Below are 21,818 nucleotides of genomic sequence, written 5' to 3'. Positions count from 1 at the left end.
CATTTATAAAACATCTAGAAGTGGAGCGGCTTGGTGGGACAAGCCCTGCCTTCTCAGAAGTGCCCAGCTGCTCCCATTCCTTGTCTCTGAGTCATTTCTGCAAAATCCTAGGGCTCTGAAGAGCACATGTTAATAAATAAGGAATAAGGGGCTAGGTAAAAGCTATTTTGGAAAAGTTGTGAATATGGTCCATACTTGGGCATGTAAATGGAGCAGTTTTGGGACTTTATTCCCCATCCTTTTTCCAGAGAATTCAGGCCCCACAAAGATTAAGTGACACTTACCTTACATATCTTGTTAGTGGGTGAAACTTGGTAAGTTTCCTTGCTGCCTCAGCTTCAGAGAGTTTTGGTCATCAGAGATTGGGACTCTAGTCTTATGTTCCTCTCTTCATCCTATGTCTCTATGTTTCCATCCTGGAAATACGAAGAAAGGAAGTTCATATTGGGTTTTGTTGATGCATTCCTTACCCTTAAATAGAATGGCACTTATTTAAGCTTTATCCACATTTTCTTTGGTGCTTTTTTATTTGTGGACAGATGGCCACTAAAAATTCCTTCCCATGTTGATGCCATTTGTAGGATATCAGAGGATAATTTTTAAAATAAACGTAAATGCATTTTATATATTTATTTAAAATAAGCTCTTTCCAAAGAGAATTATTTCTCCCATAGGTCATTATAAATATAGATGAATATGTAGATTCTCTGTTGTTACTTAAAAATTACTTAGCCAAGGTATGCTGAATGTTTTCATTTTTACAGTGTACTTAAGCCTTCTAAAAATGGTTTGGTAGTACTACTTAATCTGCAAGAATAGGAAGCTAAGTTACAGTACAGTTGTATGTATTTATAACATTTCTGTATATGATTTACAGGAAGACCATGTACTCAGCTGCAGCTTCTAAATCCAGAACGATTTGCACGTCTTATCAAAGAAGTAATGAATACATTCTGGCCTGGCAGAGAGTTGATTGTTCAGTGGTACCCATTTGATGAAGACAAAAATCACCCATCTGTTTCATGGCTTAAGATGGTTTGGAAGAATCTCTATATACATTTTTCAGAGGATTTGACTTTATTTGATGAGATGCCACTTATCCCCAGAACTACACTAGAAGAAGGTCAGACGTGTGTGGAGCTCATTAGACTCAGGATTCCATCCTTAGTCATTTTAGATGATGAATCTGAAGCACAGCTTCCTGAATTTTTAGCAGACATTGTACAAAAGCTTGGAGGAATTGTCCTTAAAAAATTAGATGCCTCCATACAGCATCCACTTATTAAAAAATACATTCATTCACCATTACCAAGTGCTGTTCTGCAGATAATGGAGAAGATGCCACTGCAGAAATTGTGCAATCAGATAGCTTCGCTACTTCCCACACACAAAGATGCCCTGAGGAAGTTTTTAGCTAGTTTAACTGATAGCAGTGAAAAGGAGAAAAGAATAATTCAGGAATTGCCAATATTCAAGCGAATTAACCATTTATCTGATCAGGGCATTTCCTCTTACACGAAACTAAAAGGTTGTAAGGTCTTGCACCATACTGCCAAACTTGCACCAGATCTGCGACTCTCTATTTCAGTAATAGATAGTAGTGATGAAGCTACTATTCGCTTGGCAAACATGTTGAAAATAGAGAAGTTAAAGACCACTCATTGCATAAAGCTCATTTTAAGAGATATTGAAAATGCATTCTATTCACACGATGAGGTAACACACCTTATGTTATGGATCCTTGAGAATCTGTCCTCTCTTAAAAATGAGAACCCAAATGTGCTGGACTGGTTAATGCCATTAAAATTCATTCAGATATCACAGGAACAGATGGTGTCAGCTGGTGAACTTTTTGATCCTGATATAGAAGTACTAAAGGACCTTTTTTACAGTGAAGAGGAAACTTGTTTCCCCCCTTCAGTTTTTACCTCACCAGATATTCTTCACTCTTTAAGACAGATTGGTTTAAAAAACGAAGCCAGTCTCAAAGAGAATGATGTTGTGCAAGTAGCAAAAAAAATTGAAGACTTACAGGTCAGTTCTTGCCCAAACCAGGACATTCTTCTAAAGAAAGCCAAAACACTCTTAATGGTTTTAAACAAGAATCATATGCTGTTGCAGTCGTCTGAAGGAAAGATGACTCTGAAGAAAATAAAATGGGTTCCAGCTTGCAAGGAAAGGCCACCAAACTATCCAGGCTCTTTAGTCTGGAAGGGAGACGTCTGTAACCTTTGTGCACCACCAGATATGTGTGACGGAGCCCATGCAATTCTGGTTGGCTCGTCACTTCCTCTTGTTGAGAGTGTTCATATTAACTTGGAGAAGGCTTTAGGGATCTTCACCAAACCTAGCATCAGTGCTGTCTTAAAACACTTTAAAATTGTTGTTGATTGGTATACTTCAAAAACCTTTAGTGATGAAGACTACTATCAATTTCAGCATATTTTGCTTGAAATTTATGGATTCATGCATGATCATTTGAATGAAGGAAAGGATGCTTTCAGAGCCTTAAAATTTCCATGGGTTTGGACTGGCAAAAAATTTTGTCCCCTTGCCCAAGCTGTGATAAAACCATTTCATGATCTTGACCTTCAGCCATATTTGCATAGTGTCCCTAAAACCATGGCAAAATTCCACCAACTGTTTAAGGTCTGTGGTTCAATAGAGGAGTTGACATCAGATCATATTTCCATGGTCATTCAGAAGGTGTATCTCAAAAGTGACCAAGATCTCAGTGATCAAGAAAGCAAACAAAATCTTCATCTTATGTTGAATATCATCAGATGGCTATATAGCAATCAGATTCCAGCAAGCCCCAACACACCCGTTCCTATACATCATAGCAAAAATCCTTCCAAACTTATCATGAAGCCAATACATGAGTGCTGTTACTGTGACATCAAAGTTGATGACCTCAATGACTTACTGGAAGATTCAGTGGAACCAATCATTCTGGTGCACGAGGACATACCCATGAAAACTGCAGAATGGCTGAAAGTTCCATGCCTTAGCACAAGACTGATCAATCCTGAAAACATGGGATTTGAGCAGTCAGGTCAGAGGGAACCACTTACTGTAAGAATTAAAAATATTCTGGAAGAATATCCTTCAGTGTCCGATATTTTCAAAGAGCTACTTCAAAACGCTGATGATGCAAATGCAACCGAATGCAGTTTCATGATTGATATGCGAAGAAATATGGACATTCGAGAGAATCTGCTGGACCCAGGCATGGCAGCTTGCCACGGACCTGCTCTGTGGTCATTCAATAATTCTCAGTTCTCAGATTCAGATTTTGTGAACATCACCAGGTTAGGAGAATCTTTAAAGAGGGAAGAGGTTGACAAAGTTGGAAAATTTGGTCTTGGATTTAATTCTGTGTACCATATCACTGACATTCCCATCATTATGAGTCGAGAATTCATGATAATGTTCGATCCAAACATAAACCATATTAGTAAACACATTAAAGACAAATCTAATCCTGGGATCAAAATTAACTGGAGTAAACAACAAAAAAGACTCAGGAAATTTCCTAATCAGTTCAAACCATTCATAGATGTTTTTGGCTGTCAGTTACCTTTGACTGTAGAAGCACCTTACAGCTACAGTGGAACTCTTTTCCGACTGTCCTTTAGAACGCAACAGGAAGCAAAAGTGAGTGAAGTTAGTAGTACCTGCTATAATACAGCAGATATTTACTCTCTTGTGGATGAATTTAGTCTCTGTGGACACAGGCTTATCATTTTCACTCAGAGTGTGACCTCAATGTATTTGAAGTACTTGAAAATTGAGGAAACCAACCCCAGCTTGGCACAAGATACAGTAATAATTAAAAAAAAACCCTGCCCTTCCAAAGCATTGAGTGCTCCTGTCTTAAGTGTTTTAAAAGAAGCTGCTAGGCTCATGAAGACTTGCAGCAGTAGTAATAAAAAGCTTCCTGCGGATGCGCCAAAGTCATCTTGCATTCTTCAGATCACCGTTGAAGAATTTCACCATGTGTTCAGAAGGATTGCTGATTTACAGTCACCACTTTTCAGAGGTCCAGAGGATGACCTAACTGCCCTCTTTGAAATGGCTAAGTCTGGCCAATCGAAAAAGCCATCAGATGAGTTGCCACAAAAAACAGTAGAGTGTACCACATGGCTTATATGTACCTGCATGGATACAGGAGAGGCTCTGAAGTTTTCCCTGAATGAAAATGGACGAAGACTAGGGCTGGTTCCTTGTGGGGCAGTGGGAGTTCTGCTGTCTGAAATCCAGGATCAGAAGTGGGCTGTAAAACCACATGTGGGAGAAGTATTTTGCTATTTACCCTTACGAATAAAAACAGGATTGCCAGTTCACATCAATGGGTGTTTTGCTGTTACTTCAAATAGAAAAGAAATCTGGAAGACGGACACAAAAGGACGATGGAATACCACCTTCATGAGGCACGTTATTGTGAAAGCTTACTTGGAGGCACTCAGTGTCCTCCGTGACCTGGCCACAAATGGGGAGTTAATGGACTATACTTACTACTCAGTGTGGCCTGATCCTGAATTAGTCCATGATGATTTTTCTGTAATTTGCCAAGGATTTTATGAAGATATAGCTCATGGAAAAGGGAAAGAATTGACCAGAGTCTTCTCTGATGGATCCATGTGGGTTTCCATGAAGAATGTGAGATTTCTAGATGACTCAATACTTAAAAGAAAAGATGTTGGTCCAGCAGCCTTCAAGATATTTTTGAAATACCTCAAGAAGACCGGGTCAAAAAACCTTTGTGCTGTTGAACTTCCTTCTTCAGTAAAATCAGGATTTGAAGAAGCTGGCTGTAAACAGATACTGCTTGAAAATACATTTTCAGAGAAGCAATTTTTTTCTGAAGTGTTTTTCCCAAATATTCAAGAAATCGAAGCAGAGCTCAGAGATCCTTTAATGAATTTTGTTCTAAATGAAAAAATTGATGAGTTCTCAGGAATTCTTCGTGTTACACCATGTATTCCTTGCTCTTTGGAGGGGCATCCTTTGGTTTTACCATCAAGATTAATACACCCTGAAGGACGAGTTGCAAAGTTATTTGATATTAAAGATGGGCGGTTTCCTTATGGTTCTACTCAGGATTACCTTAATCCTATTATTTTGATTAAGCTGGTTCAGTTAGGTATGGCAAAAGATGACATTTTATGGGATGACATGCTGGAACGGGCACAGTCCGTGGCTGAAATTAATAAAAGTGATCATGCTGCTGCTTGTCTAAGAAGTAGTATCCTGTTAAGCCTCATTGATGAAAAACTAAAAATAAGGGATCCTAGAGCAAAGGATTTTGCTGCAAGATATCAAACAATCCCCTTCCTTCCATTTCTCACAAAGCCGGCAGGATTTTCTTTGGACTGGAAAGGTAACAGTTTTAAGCCTGAAACCATGTTTGCAGCAATTGACCTTTATACAGCCGAGCATCAGGATATAGTTTGTCTCTTGCAACCAATTCTAAATGAAAACTCACATTCCTTCAGAGGATGTGGTTCAGTGTCATTGGCTGTGAAGGAGTTTTTGGGATTACTAAGGAAGCCAACAGTTGATCTGGTTGTGAACCAATTAAAAGAAGTTGCAAAATCAGTTGATGATGGGGTTACATTGTACCAGGAGAACATCACCAATGCTTGCTACAAATACCTTCATGACGCAATGATGCAAAATGAAATCATTAAGATATCGATTATTGAAAAATTAAAACCCTTTAGCTTCATTCTAGTTGAGAATGCATATGTTGACTCAGAAAAAGTTTCTTTTCATTTGAATTTTGAAGCAGCACCATACCTTTATCAGCTGCCTAATAAGTACAAAAATAATTTTCGTGAACTTTTTGAAAGTGTGGGTGTGAGGCAGTCATTTACTGTTGAAGATTTTGCTCTTGTTTTGGAATCTATTGATCAAGAGAAAGGAACAAAGCAAATAACAGAAGAGAATTTTCAGCTTTGCCGACGAATAATTAGTGAGGGAATATGGAGTCTTATTAGAGAAAAGAAACAAGAATTTTGTGAGAAAAATTATGGCAAAATATTACTGCCAGATACTAATCTCAAGCTTCTCCCTGCTAAATCTTTATGCTACAATGACTGCCCCTGGATTAAAGTAAAGGACACCACTGTAAAATACTGTCATGCTGATATACCCAGGGAAGTAGCTGTAAAACTTGGAGCAGTCCCAAAGCGACATAAAGCCTTAGAGAGGTATGCATCCAACATCTGTTTTACAACACTTGGCACAGAATTTGGGCAGAAAGAAAAATTGACCAGCAGAATTAAGAGTATCCTTAATGCCTATCCTTCAGAAAAGGAAATGTTGAAGGAGCTTCTTCAAAATGCTGATGATGCAAAGGCCACAGAAATCTGTTTTGTGTTTGATCCTAGACAGCATCCAGTTGATAGAATATTTGATGATAAGTGGGCTCCACTGCAAGGGCCAGCGCTTTGTGTGTACAATAACCAACCTTTTACAGAAGATGATGTCAGAGGAATTCAGAATCTTGGAAAAGGCACCAAAGAAGGAAATCCTTGTAAAACTGGACAGTATGGAATAGGATTCAATTCTGTGTATCATATTACAGACTGCCCTTCTTTTATTTCTGGCAATGACATCTTATGTATTTTTGATCCTCATGCCAGATATGCACCAGGAGCCACATCTGTTAGTCCTGGACGCATGTTTAGAGATTTGGATGCAGATTTTAGGACACAGTTCTCAGATGTTCTGGATCTTTATTTGGGAACCCACTTTAAATTGGACAATTGTACAATGTTTAGATTTCCTCTTCGTAATGCGGAAATGGCAAAAGTTTCAGAAATTTCTTCAGTTCCATCATCAGACAGAATGGTCCAGAATCTTTTGGACAAATTGCGGTCAGATGGGGCAGAACTTTTAATGTTTCTTAATCACATGGAAAAGATTTCTATTTGTGAAATAGATAAAGGGACTGGAGCTCTGAATGTGCTGTATTCTGTAAAGGGCAAAATCACGGATGGGGACAGATTGAAAAGGAAGCAGTTTCATGCATCTGTAATCGATAGTGTTACTAAAAAGAGACAGCTCAAAGACATACCAGTTCAACAGATAACCTATACTATGGATACAGAAGACTCCGAAGGAAATCTTACAACATGGCTAATCTGTAATAGGTCAGGTTTTTCAAGTATGGAAAAAGTGTCTAAGAGTGTTATATCGGCTCACAAGAATCAAGATATCACTCTGTTTCCACGTGGGGGAGTAGCTGCTTGCATTACTCACAACTATAAAAAGCCCCACAGGGCCTTCTGTTTCTTGCCCCTCTCTTTAGAGACGGGATTACCATTTCATGTGAATGGCCACTTTGCTCTAGATTCAGCCAGAAGAAATCTGTGGCGGGATGATAATGGAGTTGGTGTTCGCAGTGACTGGAATAACAGTTTAATGACAGCATTAATAGCGCCTGCATATGTTGAATTACTAATCCAGCTGAAAAAGCGCTATTTCCCTGGTTCTGACCCAACATTGTCAGTTTTACAGAACACGCCTATTCATGTTGTAAAAGATACTTTAAAGAAGTTTTTATCATTTTTCCCAGTTAACAGGCTTGACCTACAACCAGATTTATATTGTCTGGTGAAAGCCCTTTACAGTTGTATTCATGAAGACATGAAACGTCTTCTGCCTGTTGTACGGGCTCCCAATATTGACGGCTCTGATTTACACTCTGCAGTTATAATTACTTGGATTAATATGTCTACTTCCAATAAAACCAGACCGTTTTTTGACAACTTACTGCAGGATGAATTACAGCACCTTAAAAATGCAGACTATAACATTACAACCCGCAAGACAGTAGCAGAGAATGTCTACAGACTGAAACATTTGCTTTTAGAAATTGGTTTCAACTTGGTCTATAACTGTGATGAAACTGCGAATCTATACCACTGCCTTATAGATGCAGATATTCCTGTCAGTTATGTCACTCCTGCTGATGTTAGGTCCTTTTTAATGACATTTTCATCTCCTGACACTAACTGCCATATTGGGAAGCTGCCTTGCCGTCTCCAGCAGACTAACCTAAAGCTTTTTCATAGTTTAAAACTTCTAGTGGATTATTGTTTTAAGGATGCAGAAGAAAATGAAATTGAAGTGGAAGGACTGCCCCTTCTCATTACACTGGACAGCGTTTTGCAGACATTTGATGCAAAACGACCCAAGTTTCTGACAACATACCATGAATTGATTCCATCTCGCAAAGACTTGTTCATGAATACATTATATTTGAAATACAGTAATATTTTATTGAACTGTAAGGTTGCAAAAGTGTTTGACATTTCTAGCTTTGCTGATTTGTTATCCTCTGTGTTGCCTCGTGAATACAAGACCAAAAATTGTACAAAGTGGAAGGACAATTTTGCAAGTGAGTCTTGGCTTAAGAATGCATGGCATTTTATTAGCGAGTCTGTAAATGTGAAAGAAGATCAGGAGGAAACACAACCAACATTTGACATTGTTGTTGAAACCCTAAAGGACTGGGCATTGCTTCCAGGAACAAAGTTTACCGTTTCAGCCAATCAGCTTGTAGTTCCTGAAGGTGATGTTCTGCTTCCTTTGAGTCTCATGCACATTGCAGTTTTTCCAAATGCCCAGAGTGATAAAGTTTTTCATGCTCTAATGAAAGCTGGCTGCATTCAGCTTGCATTGAACAAAATCTGCTCCAAAGACAGTGCATTTGTTCCTCTGTTGTCATGTCACACGGCAAACATAGAGAGCCCCACAAGCATTTTAAAGGCTGTACATTATATGGTTCAAACTTCAACATTTAGGACTGAAAAATTAGTAGAAAATGACTTTGAAGCACTTTTGATGTATTTCAACTGCAATTTGAGTCACTTGATGTCCCAAGATGACATAAAAATTTTGAAATCACTTCCATGCTACAAATCCATCAGTGGTCGCTACATGAGCATTGCAAGATTTGGAACGTGCTATGTACTCACAAAAAGTATCCCTTCAGCTGAAGTGGAAAAATGGACACAATCGTCGTCGTCTGCATTTCTTGAAGAAAAAATACACCTAAAAGAACTATATGAGGTGCTTGGCTGTGTACCTGTAGATGATCTTGAGGTATATTTGAAACACCTTTTACCAAAAATTGAAAATCTCTCTTATGATGCAAAATTAGAGCATTTAATCTATCTTAAGAATAGATTATCAAGCATTGAGGAATTGTCAGAAATCAAGGAACAACTTTTTGAAAAACTGGAAAGTTTACTGATAATCCATGATGCCAACAGTCGACTAAAGCAAGCAAAACATTTCTATGATAGAACGGTGAGAGTTTTTGAAGTTATGCTTCCTGAAAAGCTGTTTATTCCCAAGGACTTCTTTAAAAAATTGGAACAACTTATAAAGCCCAAAAATCAAGCCACATTCATGACCTCCTGGGTGGAATTCTTACGAAACATCGGCCTGAAATATATACTTTCTCAGCAGCAGTTGCTACAGTTTGCTAAGGAAATCAGTGTCAGAGCTAATACAGAAAACTGGTCTAAGGAAACATTGCAAAATACGGTTGATATCCTCCTCCATCATATATTCCAAGAACGAATGGATTTGTTATCTGGAAATTTTCTGAAAGAACTTTCTTTAATACCATTCTTGTGTCCTGAGCGGGCCCCTGCTGAATTCATTAGGTTTCATCCTCAATACCAAGAGGTCAATGGAACACTTCCTCTCATCAAGTTCAATGGAGCACAAGTAAACCCCAAATTCAAGCAGTGTGATGTGCTCCAACTCTTATGGACATCCTGCCCTATTCTTCCAGAGAAAGCCACACCCTTGAGCATCAGAGAACAAGAAGGTAGTGACCTTGGTCCACAGGAACAGCTTGAGCAAGTTTTAAGTATGCTTAATGTGAACTTGGATCCTCCTCTCGATAAGGTCATTAATAACTGCAGAAACATATGCAACATAACCACTTTGGATGAAGAGATGGTAAAAACCAGAGCAAAGGTCTTAAGGAGCATATATGAATTTCTCAGTGCAGAAAAAAGGGAGTTTCGGTTTCAGCTGCGTGGGGTGGCTTTCGTGATGGTAGAAGATGGCTGGAAACTCCTGAAGCCTGAGGAGGTAGTGATAAATCTAGAATATGAATCTGATTTTAAACCTTACTTATATAAGCTACCTTTAGAACTGGGCACATTTCACCAGTTGTTCAAACATCTGGGTACTGAAGATATTATTTCAACAAAGCAGTATGTTGAAGTTTTGAGCCGCATATTCAAAAATTCTGAAGGAAAACAGTTAGATCCTAATGAAATGCGCACAGTTAAGAGAGTAGTTTCTGGCTTGTTTAAGAGTCTGCAGAATGATTCAGTCAAGGTGAGGAGTGATCTGGAGAATGTACGAGACCTCGCACTTTATCTTCCAAGCCAGGATGGCAGACTAGTAAAGTCGAGCATCTTAGTTTTTGATGATGCACCGCATTACAAAAGTAGAATCCAGGGGAATATTGGTGTGCAGATGTTGGTTGACCTTAGCCAGTGCTACTTGGGGAAGGACCATGGCTTTCATACTAAATTGATAATGCTCTTTCCTCAAAAACTTAGACCTCGTTTACTGAGCAGTATACTTGAAGAGCAGTTAGATGAAGAGACTCCCAAAGTTTGTCAGTTTGGAGCATTGTGTTCTCTTCAGGGCAGATTGCAGTTACTCTTGTCTTCTGAACAGTTCATCACAGGACTAATTAGAATTATGAAGCATGAAAATGATAATGCTTTCCTGGCCAATGAAGAAAAAGCCATAAGACTTTGCAAAGCCCTAAGAGAAGGATTGAAAGTGTCCTGTTTTGAAAAGCTTCAAACAACATTAAGAGTTAAAGGTTTTAATCCTATTCCCCACAGTAGAAGTGAAACTTTTGCTTTTCTGAAGAGATTTGGTAATGCAGTCATTCTGCTGTACATACAGCACTCAGACAGTAAGGACATTAATTTCTTGTTAGCATTGGCAATGACACTGAAATCAGCAACGGACAATTTGATTTCTGACACTTCATATTTAATTGCTATGCTAGGATGCAATGATATTTACAGGATCAGTGAGAAGCTTGATAGTTTAGGAGTAAAATATGACTCTTCAGAACCATCAAAACTTGAACTTCCAATGCCTGGCACCCCAATACCTGCCGAAATCCATTATACTCTGCTTATGGATCCAATGAATGTTTTTTACCCAGGAGAGTATGTTGGGTACCTTGTTGATGCTGAAGGTGGCGATATCTATGGATCATACCAGCCAACCTATACATATGCAATTATTGTACAAGAAGTTGAAAGAGAAGATGCTGATAATTCTAGTTTTCTGGGAAAGATATATCAGATTGATATTGGGTATAGTGAATATAAAATAGTTAGCTCACTCGATCTGTATAAGTTTTCAAGGCCTGAGGAAAGCTCTCAAAGCAGAGATAGTGCCCCTTCTACGCCAACCAGCCCCACTGAGTTCCTAGCCCCTGGTCTACGAAGCATTCCTCCTCTTTTCTCCGGTAGAGAGAGCCAGAAGACCTCATCTTCAAAACATCATTCCCCTAAAAAGCTCAAGGTGAATTCTTTACCAGAAATCTTAAAAGAAGTCACATCAGTGGTGGAGCAAGCTTGGAAACTTCCAGAATCTGAAAGAAAAAAGATTATTAGGCGGTTGTATTTGAAATGGCACCCTGACAAAAATCCAGAGAATCATGACATTGCCAATGAAGTGTTTAAACACTTGCAGAATGAAATCAACAGGCTAGAGAAACAGGCTTTTCTAGATCAGAATGCAGACAGAGCCTCGAGGCGGACATTTTCAACCTCGGCATCCCGATTTCAGTCAGACAAGTACTCATTTCAAAGATTTTATACTTCATGGAATCAAGAGGCGACGAGCCACAAATCTGAAAGGCAACAACAGAATAAAGAAAAAAGCACACCTGCAGCTGGACAGACCTACTCTCAAAGGTTCTTTGTTCCTCCCACTTTTAAGTCAGTTGGTAATCCAGTTGAAGCACGTAGATGGTTAAGACAAGCTAGAGCGAATTTTTCAGCTGCCAGGAATGACCTTCATAAAAATGCCAATGAGTGGGTGTGCTTTAAGTGTCACCTCTCTACCAAACTAGCTTTGATCGCCGCTGACTATGCTGTGAGAGGGAAGTCCGATAAAGATGTAAAGCCAACTGCACTTGCACAAAAAATAGAGGAATACAGTCAACAACTTGAAGGATTGACAAATGATGTCCACACATTGGAGGCTTATGGTGTGGACAGTTTAAAAACAAGATACCCCGACTTACTTCCTTTCCCACAGATCCCAAATGACAGGTTCACCTCTGAGGTTGCCATGAGGGTGATGGAATGTACGGCCTGTATCATCATAAAACTTGAAAATTTTATACAACAAAAAGTGTGAAGGTATTTAAAAAAAAAAAAAAAAGCAGAGCTAGACCTGGACTGTGTTGTAGCACAAATATGAATTGCTGAACTTCCTTATGCTTCATTGCCAGTTATTTAAGAATTGCAAAGCACATTGCAGATCGTTGGGAAGAACTTTGGAGTTGTTAAACATCAGTATCTCTTAACTGAATCTAAAGGCGAACAATTTTGAAGATGGCAACTGCAGAATTGCTAGGTGTATCTGAATGGCTAGGATGGCACATTACCGAGCTGCACTTTATGTAACCAAAGCTTAGCGGTTTGTTGGATAAGAGTCTGTGTATGTCTGTGATGAGGATGGAGTTACTTTTCTGTTTTTAACATGGTGTTTTTGAAGGAGCTCATGAAACACTGGACATATCATTGGTTTAAACAAATAAGGGGAATTAAGTCTTTGATCACTTCTTTAATCGGATCCTCTTTTGGATGCATTATTATCAGCTGGCTCTGATTATGAATTTGTTGCAATTTTACATCTTAAATACTCAGTACATTTAAAAAATGGTACAATATTTTAATCCTGAATATTACTTGATTAAGAGTATGCAGATAGTACTTCTTAGGGTGCACTGAGTGCACTTTACATCTTTATTTTAAATGGTTTTCTACACCTTATGTTTACAGGCTTCCTTTTTCATGAAGGTAACGTATGGAAAACTCAACATGGTGGCAGTTCTTATCACCAGATGTTGATATTGCGTCCAAGAACTGCTTACCAAAACATTTGTCAACTGTTAGAACATTTGCTTTCTGTTTGTTTGTACATATTTTCCAAAAATATAATTTATATGGCGTGATTGAACGGGATGCAATCTTTTGTTGTCTAAAGGTGCTGCAGTTAAAAAAAAATATCTTCTCTCAACATGGCACTTAGTGGAATTTTTTGGATTTTACTTTGAAGACATTTAAAAAGTGTAAAACCATTGTGACAATATCCAGTAGTTTATAAAAGAGGAATCATCAGCTTGCATTTTCCCCATGAATGATTCAGAACTGACATTTGATTTTCATCCTGTTTGAGTGTCCTATACTGTACTTATTTCGGCATAGTTCTTTTGCAGAATGTAAAAATAAAAAAGGTAATGATAATTAGTTTTATTATATAAGTGTGCTGGCTGTAAATGATGCTAGATATAATATTTTATCAATTAAGGGCTTATGGAACATATTAAAACTTTTTTACTTTTATGGTAATAAGGAATGTTTGTGCCTCCATTATTGTATTGCTTCTGGATGTGAAGCTATGTAATTATTTCTGCTGTTATATTAAGTGCCATACTTTTAATAAAGCAGATGTACATATGAAATTATCGTAACTGGTATTTCCTGAAAATCAAACTTAGTATCTTCCTTTATGTTTTGGGGTATGAATATGTGTGTACTTATTGGCAGTATTTAGGATAGAATTTTTTATTTTTATACTGGAATTTTAGTATGTTCTTTGTTTAATGATTGAATATGAAGTACTTGATGTATACTGTGTTTATTAGGTGCTCATTGGTTTAGTTAATACTTTTATGTTTCCTTTTTATGGAATACGATTAGCTGATATATATGGTACAGTATATATAGGTATATAGATAGATATGCATATATATGTACACACACATATATAGACGTATTTGGCTCCAGGTACATTAGGTATTGTGGCTCTTCCATAGGTAGAGGCTGACTTGATATTTACCTTACCTCAGGAGGGGGCTGCACGTCTGGGGCTAATTTACTCTTGAGCCCTAAACAGAAGATGTTCATCTTTATACCTGACGCCTAGGTTTTCAAAGCTAGGCAGACCAGGGCTAGAGTTTCTGTTCTGGTGCTTAACCAAATTCTGGGTCTTCAGGTTTCTGGGACATCTTCAGAAGTGCTTGCTACCTTGAAATGCAGATTCAGCACTTGGAATATATTTTCTTTTTTGATATTAAATTTTATACAGAAAACTTTGGCTGTTGTGCTAGTTGAGCTAGTTGGAGTTGTTGGTTTTTTTTGTTTTGTTTTGTTTTCTATACTTGTAAAAAAAAAAATACAGGCTCACAGTCCTTAATATACAATCATTGGATCTAGATGTATTTCAGAATTTGGATTTTAGCAAGTTAATACAAACATTCCAATCAGGGTTGGTAGCACTCCTAAACACATTAATATTTCTGCAGTGAAGCCTGTGAATACTTGCACTGACTTGAATACCTAAGCCTAATATGTAACCTCACCTAAATTCAGGTCAGATCTCACCACCAGTAGTTTGCTGCAGATGTATTTGGAAGATGTTCATATTTTTGGAGCTTTCTAGATTTTGAAATTCAGGGTAAGGAATTTCCGACATGAACTAATTTTGTATTTTATTTTTTTATGCTTTCCCTTTCCGCTTTTCTTATTAAAAGGAAAATGGAAACTTGGCGCATGTGTGGAGAAGCAGCTCTGAGTAGCACACAGTCTAGCAAGGATTTGGGACAGGCCTTCCTGCAGTCAGGAGCAGGTGCTGTGCTGCCTGGTGAGCAAGGGACAGAAGCCTCCCCCCACAGGTTGGCAGAACTATTCTCAGCCTCCACAAGGACACTCAGCGAGAACCTGTGCAGCCCAGATAGTTTAAAAAGCAATGGGGAGTGGGAGGCCAGGCAGCGCCGAGAGCCGCAGGATGACATCGGCAAAGTGTTCCATTAGCGCTTAATAAAGAGAAGACGTCATGGGCCTGATGTGCGTGCGGGTGTGGGGGATTCGCTTCCCTTGGTGCCAGATGACATGTTCTGTACTTGACGAGTTCTGTAGATCTCGAGGACAGCATTTGCAGTGCTGGTAGAAAAGAGTAATTAATAGATTTTAATTAGCCATGTATTATTTGAGGTTCTATGAGAAAGAGAACCAGCAGGAGACGTACAGATGGACACATGGAGAGATCTCTTTCCAGGAAGGGACCCGTGATTGTGGGGGCTGACAGGTGCAGAATCCAGAGGGCAGGAGGCTGCCACGGCTGCACACACTTGGGCAGGGCAGAAGTGCAGCCTACCCCTGGGATATCCGCATGGTTTGGCTTCCAAAGGCTTTTTCTGTTATCTTTTTGGAATAAAAATGGCTTAAAGTAGTGTCATTCATTCATTTGTAAACAGCCCCCCCCCCCCCCCCCCCCGTCGGCACTGTGTGCAGGCCTTATGTCAGGTGTTGGGGGTGTGAAGGTGCATCCTGGATTTAAAGGATCTGCACTGTTTAAAGGATTTGCACTGTTTGAATATTCAGTGCAAAATGGATTTTTACTTAGTGATGCCCTTAGATCCTCTTGTTCCACCTGCATGTTTGCACCTGATAGAAAAATTTATTTGGCTTTGAAACAACAGCAAATCTGATGTGGAATTTAAAATACAGCACACTGCTGAATATGAGTAAATTTGATGTCTTGAATCAGGGAAAGAAGGGACAAAAAAACTACATAAGCACCACCTAAGAGCCTTCACGTGAGGGGCTCTGCCTTTCAGAACAGCTTGGGCTCCCCCTCACTGATCCCCAAAGCAGTGGAGACTGACCTGGTGGGTGGCAGGGGCAAAGGGTGGGGAAGGACCTGAACATGCCAAGCTCACTTGTGAATTTTACTGTGAATTTGGGTGCCTTCAGGAGAGGTCTGGTCGGTCTGTCTTCTCTCTTCCACGTGGTGAGTTACAGGAGTGCGGAGCCCACAGTTCTCCCTGAGCCAGGAGACGATCCTATGATTCAGGTTTTAGGGAGTCCATTTTGCTGCAAATCAGACTTCTTTACTGTTAAATCTGATAATTTGGTCTTCATCTTTCTGACTTGTGTCTACTCAGCTGGTTTGGAAGTTGAAAAAGATATAAGGGCTGAGGTTGCTCAAATATCAATACCCAATAGTCTACGACCACTTGGAATATAAGAATATTAGTGTACATAGCTAATTAGGTATGTTCATTTGGTACGTTCATAGGACCTTGGACCTTTAAGAACAATTTATTACATTGTATAATATATTTAAAAGGACAGGTTTATGTAATAGGTTTTAGAATACAGCCTATCTAAAAGTTTTGATTCTAACCAAGGATGAATTCCTTATCACTCTGGAGAATGCAGCTATCCCCAATAACTTCTTTCATGATGATTCCAAGTAGCAAGGGAGCAAAAAAACAAAGCGAAAAAGTAATTTACATCTTTTATTTAAAGGTTTCTATCCTTCATAATTTCTCCTTGATTCTTTTTCTTGACCTTGTGTCAACTGAACTTGAAGATACTTGTTTTGCACAAACATGGAGAGCAAGAGAGCAAATATGACAAAACAAAGGCAGTACTACTTACTATGACAGAATGTTGTAGCAAGAAAGCAGACATTAAGAAATCAGAACTTTAAACAGAAAAGGTGAATACCAATTTATAATCTAAAAAAACCCACCCCCTGTGAAACTTTAGGCACATTATATTTAGGGTCGAGTTCAGGACACACCTAATTTTTATTCTGTAATTCCAAGTGTTAATGCACATAGCAATTTGAAAATCCAGGATTTGCTGTTAGTGGGCTATCCTGTTAAATGAAGATCTTATTCAAACAGCATTAGAAATAAAGTGTACATGGGACACCTGGGTGGCTCAGGGGTTGAGTGTCTGCCTTCGGCTAAGGTCAGGATCCTGGGATCCTGGGATCAAGTCCTGCATTGGGACCCCACAGGGATCCTGCTGCTCCCTCAGCCTATGTCTCTGCCTCTCTCTGTTTGTCTCTCATGAATAAATAAAATCTTAAAAAAAATAGAGTTCACTTTTCTATGTTCAGTTCTGAGACTGAAAAAAAAAAAAAAAGAACCTGAACTTGCATTTACAGTTATAAACCCTATAAATAGAAAGTTGCAATGCTGTTGGCCCTACCACATCTTGTGCTACTCGGTGATTCTAATTATAACCAGTAAAACACAAAACCGAACCAAGCCAAACGCATCACTCTTTGACAACTGGCATTTTACGGAGTGAGTGGCTTCCACAAAGCTAGCCTGTTTTCATAGGTTCAGTGTGTCCTATTTGATTTACATAACAACATATAAACAATTGGTACTAAGCTTCATAGAAACATCCAGTCTGTTATACTGTGTTAAGAGGTAAATGCACAGGCTGGGCGGTTATGAGTCCCACCACCTACTAGCTGCTTGGTCCTGGTGGATGACAAAACCCCTTTGGACTCTGGTTTCCTTAATTGTCAAACGAATATAATCCCATTTACACAATTAGCACATAGGCTGGCATTGGATAAAGTGAGACAACATACCAGAGTTTTTCAAAGTGAAAACAGCTGCTCACATGGAGGGTCACATTTCAGATTAATTTCACTAGCTACTGTATGACCTTCTGACTTGTCCTAGCTGAACCTTTTTAAAATCATCCCATAACTTGGGGGAAACCTAATACCTACCTCAAAGCACTGTCGTGGGGATTAAAGGAAGCAAAGACAAACAAGTTTGTGAAAAATGTTGGTTGGTTTTTTATTGCTTATTGACTACGTATAAAGAAAACATGATTAATTTTTGTATAATTTATTCCTTGACAACACTGAAATTCAGATCAACTCAAGTCCTCTAGAAACCTGAAGATTTCTTCTGAAACTTGACACACTTTGCATTAAAAGGGAGAACTTGTGGGTCTGACTGGGAACCCCTTTGGAGGGGCAATGTATTATTGACCAATGCTACTTTTTATGGGAAGTTAGTCATGGCTGAACAGCATTAATTCATTCCACACGCGATTCAGTATTTCATTGTAGACTGATTATTCACAAGAAAGAAAAAGAAAAGTCACAATGGTTCTGATGAAAATAAACCTAGTGGAATACCCCCCCGCTCTTTTTGCTATTGCTAGGCTTTTGTGTCTAATATGTGCACACCATTCTGAGATCATGTATTTTCATCAGAACACCTTCACTGGCCTATTTTTCTGAGTTCCTTTTGAAAGTGTGACCTCCTACTTCCCATCCACTGTCCACCATTCACCAGGATGTCAAGTAGCTCAGTGTGAAGGCTTGAGGTCAGCAATGTAAAGCTCACTGAAATGAGGCAGGTGCTCCATGGAAGATGCAGGTGGTTTAGAGGCAGATGTGACTGTGTTCATGGCATGTGGTACCCACGCCAGCCACGGACAGGTATAGCTTCCCATCTGGACACACACAAATTTCATAGAGTCTCTGTGAGCTGCCGGCGGGGCCCTGAGTCCCCTGAACCAACTTGGGTAAACACACAGTTTCAGCATCAAGCACAAGCTGTTTGGGAGAAAAGGAGAGATGAAGTGGTAGAGAGGAAGGAACACGGTAGTGTGAAACTCCTATCTCAGAATGCTCCAGACAGGTTGGTTTCTTTTCTGCATAGAAAATGAAACAGGCACCTGACTTAGGTCATAATGATCAGATTCTTTTAAAGCTTATTTCTAGGGGCACCTGGGTGGCTCAGTGGTTGAGCGTCTGCCTTTGGCTTAGGTTGTGATCCCTGGGTCATGGGATCGAGTCCCACACTGGGCTTCCTGCATGGAGCCTTCTCTCTCTGCCTTTCTCTGTGTCTCTTATGAATAAATAAATGAAATCTTAAAAAAAAAATAATGCCTATTTCTGGTTTTCTAGAATTTCTAGGCAGAGGCTTAATAATTCCTTCTCCAAACTGAAGGTTTTTTTTTTTTTTCTTTTAAACCCATTGTGCTCAGGCAGCCCGGGTGGCTCAGCGGTTTAGCACTGCCTTCAGTCCAGGGCCTGATCCTGGAGACCCGGGATCGAGTCCCATGTCAGGCTCCCTGCATGGAGCCCGCTTCTGCCTCTGCCTGTGTCTCTGCCTCTCTCTCTCTCTCTCTCTCTCTCCCCTCTCTGTGTGTCTCTCATGAATAAATAAAATAAAATCTTAAAAAACCCATTGTGCTAGTTGAGCTAGGAACATTTATGATGCTACACTCCCAGAAATACCTTTCAGAATTACCTGCAAAAAACTATTTTGATTCACATTTATTTTGTGATTTACTTTAACTTTATGCTAAATCACCTCTACCTCATTAGGGTAAAGTACAAGTCACAGAAATAAAGTCATCTTAATAATTTTTACCTGTGAATGTTGGAATTTCAGTTGGTTTTCTTTTCCTGTGAGAGGTGATTGACTTCATCATTAGTTACCATTTCCCTAACTTCTAAAATATTATTTGAAACTCAGCTGCCTTCTCTTAGATGTGGAAAAGCAGTAGACACCCGGACTACAGCCAACTACGGTTAAATGGAAGCTATTGGGATTTTTGTTCCTCCTATAGATTAATTAAACTGAAATGTAAACAAATGGCCCTTAATTGGGGTTTGGAAATCTTTTGGGGAACTAAAGACTGTCACACTGGGTACCCTAACCTTACCCACTCCAGTGCGCACCCACTTGTTAGAAGGAATTGAAGTATGTCATGGGCGCACATGTTTTTCCCCCCACAAACAAGGTTGGACTCTTCCTTTATTTTACATACTCTCACCCACGAACTCTACTCTTTTCATAAACTGATGTTTGCCATCTGTACTCCCCCTGGGGAAGTTGACCACTGCCATGTGAAGCCATGGGTGGAACAGTATTAGAAGCAGAACTTTATTTACCTTGTGGTCTGGGACACAGAGTAAAAGAAATGAAATCTATTTTTTTTTTTTTTAACACAGAACCTACTTAGGCTATTGTCTGATGCTTTGGATTTGTGGCTACCTAGTCTTCCCTAATGTGTGTTAGCTTTTCCTTGTTGGCTTCTCTGCTCTCCCTTATTATGGTTAATCAGTGAATTTTTTTCTAGTTGTTATTTTTTTCCTGCTCTTCTAGCAAACTGTCATCACTGGCAGTCCACATACTGCATCCCTGCTCACCTTCCTTTATCTTTATGGGAATATATCTTGTGGGAGACCAGCCACCCCCACACTTTGAACTAGCTCCCAGTAATAAGGGATATCAACTTCAATTATGAGTCAGGCTGTGTGCTACTATAAAAATGATACCTTATTTGTGGAAATAAGTGGTTATTATTTCAAAATTAAAATTAGTATTTTTTCAAAATAATACATCTTAAGTATGTAATGACATTATAATTTAGTAATGAGATTCCAGAATTCTTGACTTCCATTTTGGCATTTATCTGCTCTTGGCATCATAACATTTTAAGTTATAACTTACAGGGGCTTCACTGGATGTCTTTTGTATTACACTAGCAGGCTGCCATTGGATGGGTCCTGTCCACACTTATGAGCTGCCTCTCATGGTCTCCATTTGCTGCCTCAATCACACCTTCCTTTTAATAGTAAGTGAATGTAATTTCAAACATTATCACCTATATCACCACATTGGTATCTCATAACTCTGTGACATAGTTAAGCAAATATCATTTTTCCTATTTGACAAATGAGAAGATAGGTCCAGGTGTGGAGAGGCCTGTTAACTTTCCTGAACTCAAACAGGTAATTCATGAATTGATCTAGTGCTAGAACAATCAATACTGAATAGTGAGTGCTCTACTGCTTCATTATGACTTTGGTTTGTATCAATGATCTTTTATTTCTGGACCTGAAGTTTCAGATTTTATCCTTATTGTGGTTTACTTTTAAAGCTTTTATTTTTCATATTTAATTTTCATTTAAACATAATATGTGAGCAAGCATAGTGCTCAAGGCAACAACCGATTATGGCCATCATCTACAGGTAACTCCTAGTGACCACCATATTGAGAGAAGTTGGATCAATAGCAGGTAATGGCAGAACCGATGTTCTCTGTCAGCTCTGAAAGTCATCAGGACATACAACAGGAGCTTCATACACTGAACTCACCATTCCATCACTACTTTGAAAAATGATATCCATTTGAGAAAGAGCTTCGATTTTCCCAGCATGAGCTTTAATATGAACACCCTTTGGGGCATCCATGCTTAGACTCCGTGTGGGGGATTCTAATCTGAAATGAGGGAAAGAAACAAAAAAAAATAGTATTAAAAAAAGTCACCCCAGAAATCCCTCATTGAATGGATTTGTATAGAAACTACAAATAATAAAGTATATAGTATCATTGTCATTTTGTTGTAGTGTACATTCTTTATTGACAAATCCAGAAATAATGTGCAATGAAGAAATTAACTTCCCATTAATAAGAGTCTACAAAATTAATATACTCTAAAAACATAAAAAGATTACACAGCTCCACCCGTACATAGTAGTTTCAGATGGCAGGGTTAAGCACTCTGCATATCACACTAGAAGAAAATGCTATTTGCGAATAACTTTGTAAAGCTATTTCTTTAATGAAAACACAAACTTGTTTGGGGAAAAAGAACAAACTTAACGGTAACATGTTCATTTGCTACCTGCTCATAAAATAGAATGTAAACTTATTAGGTTTTGTTTGCAT

General features: G+C 38.9%; 2 protein-coding genes across 8 annotated transcripts in view; one reads left to right on the top strand and one right to left on the bottom strand.

Annotated features, from left to right (window-relative positions):
• Positions 1 to 13,765, top strand: part of SACS (sacsin molecular chaperone) — an 88,103-nt gene extending 74,338 nt beyond the window's left edge. For all 5 annotated transcript variants that reach the window (XM_041765525.1, XM_041765528.1, XM_041765524.1 and 2 more), the window contains one exon: positions 878 to 13,765. In XM_041765525.1, the coding sequence (XP_041621459.1) occupies positions 878 to 12,435 (11,558 nt within the window). In that variant the 3' untranslated portion in view covers positions 12,436 to 13,765. The remainder of the gene's footprint in view (positions 1 to 877) is intronic.
• A 4,127-nt stretch (positions 13,766 to 17,892) lies between these two features.
• Positions 17,893 to 21,818, bottom strand: part of SGCG (sarcoglycan gamma) — a 125,585-nt gene continuing 121,659 nt past the window's right edge. For all 3 annotated transcript variants that reach the window (XM_041765529.1, XM_041765531.1, XM_041765532.1), the window contains 2 exons: positions 21,245 to 21,368; positions 17,893 to 18,687 (listed from right to left, as the gene is read on the bottom strand). In XM_041765529.1, the coding sequence (XP_041621463.1) occupies positions 18,514 to 18,687; positions 21,245 to 21,368 (298 nt within the window). In that variant the 3' untranslated portion in view covers positions 17,893 to 18,513. The remainder of the gene's footprint in view (positions 18,688 to 21,244; positions 21,369 to 21,818) is intronic.

The sequence above is a fragment of the Vulpes lagopus genome, chromosome 8 (genome assembly GCF_018345385.1).
Source record: "Vulpes lagopus strain Blue_001 chromosome 8, ASM1834538v1, whole genome shotgun sequence".
NCBI classification, from domain to species: domain Eukaryota; kingdom Metazoa; phylum Chordata; class Mammalia; order Carnivora; family Canidae; genus Vulpes; species Vulpes lagopus.
This window is presented reverse-complemented; position numbering and strand designations above follow the sequence as displayed.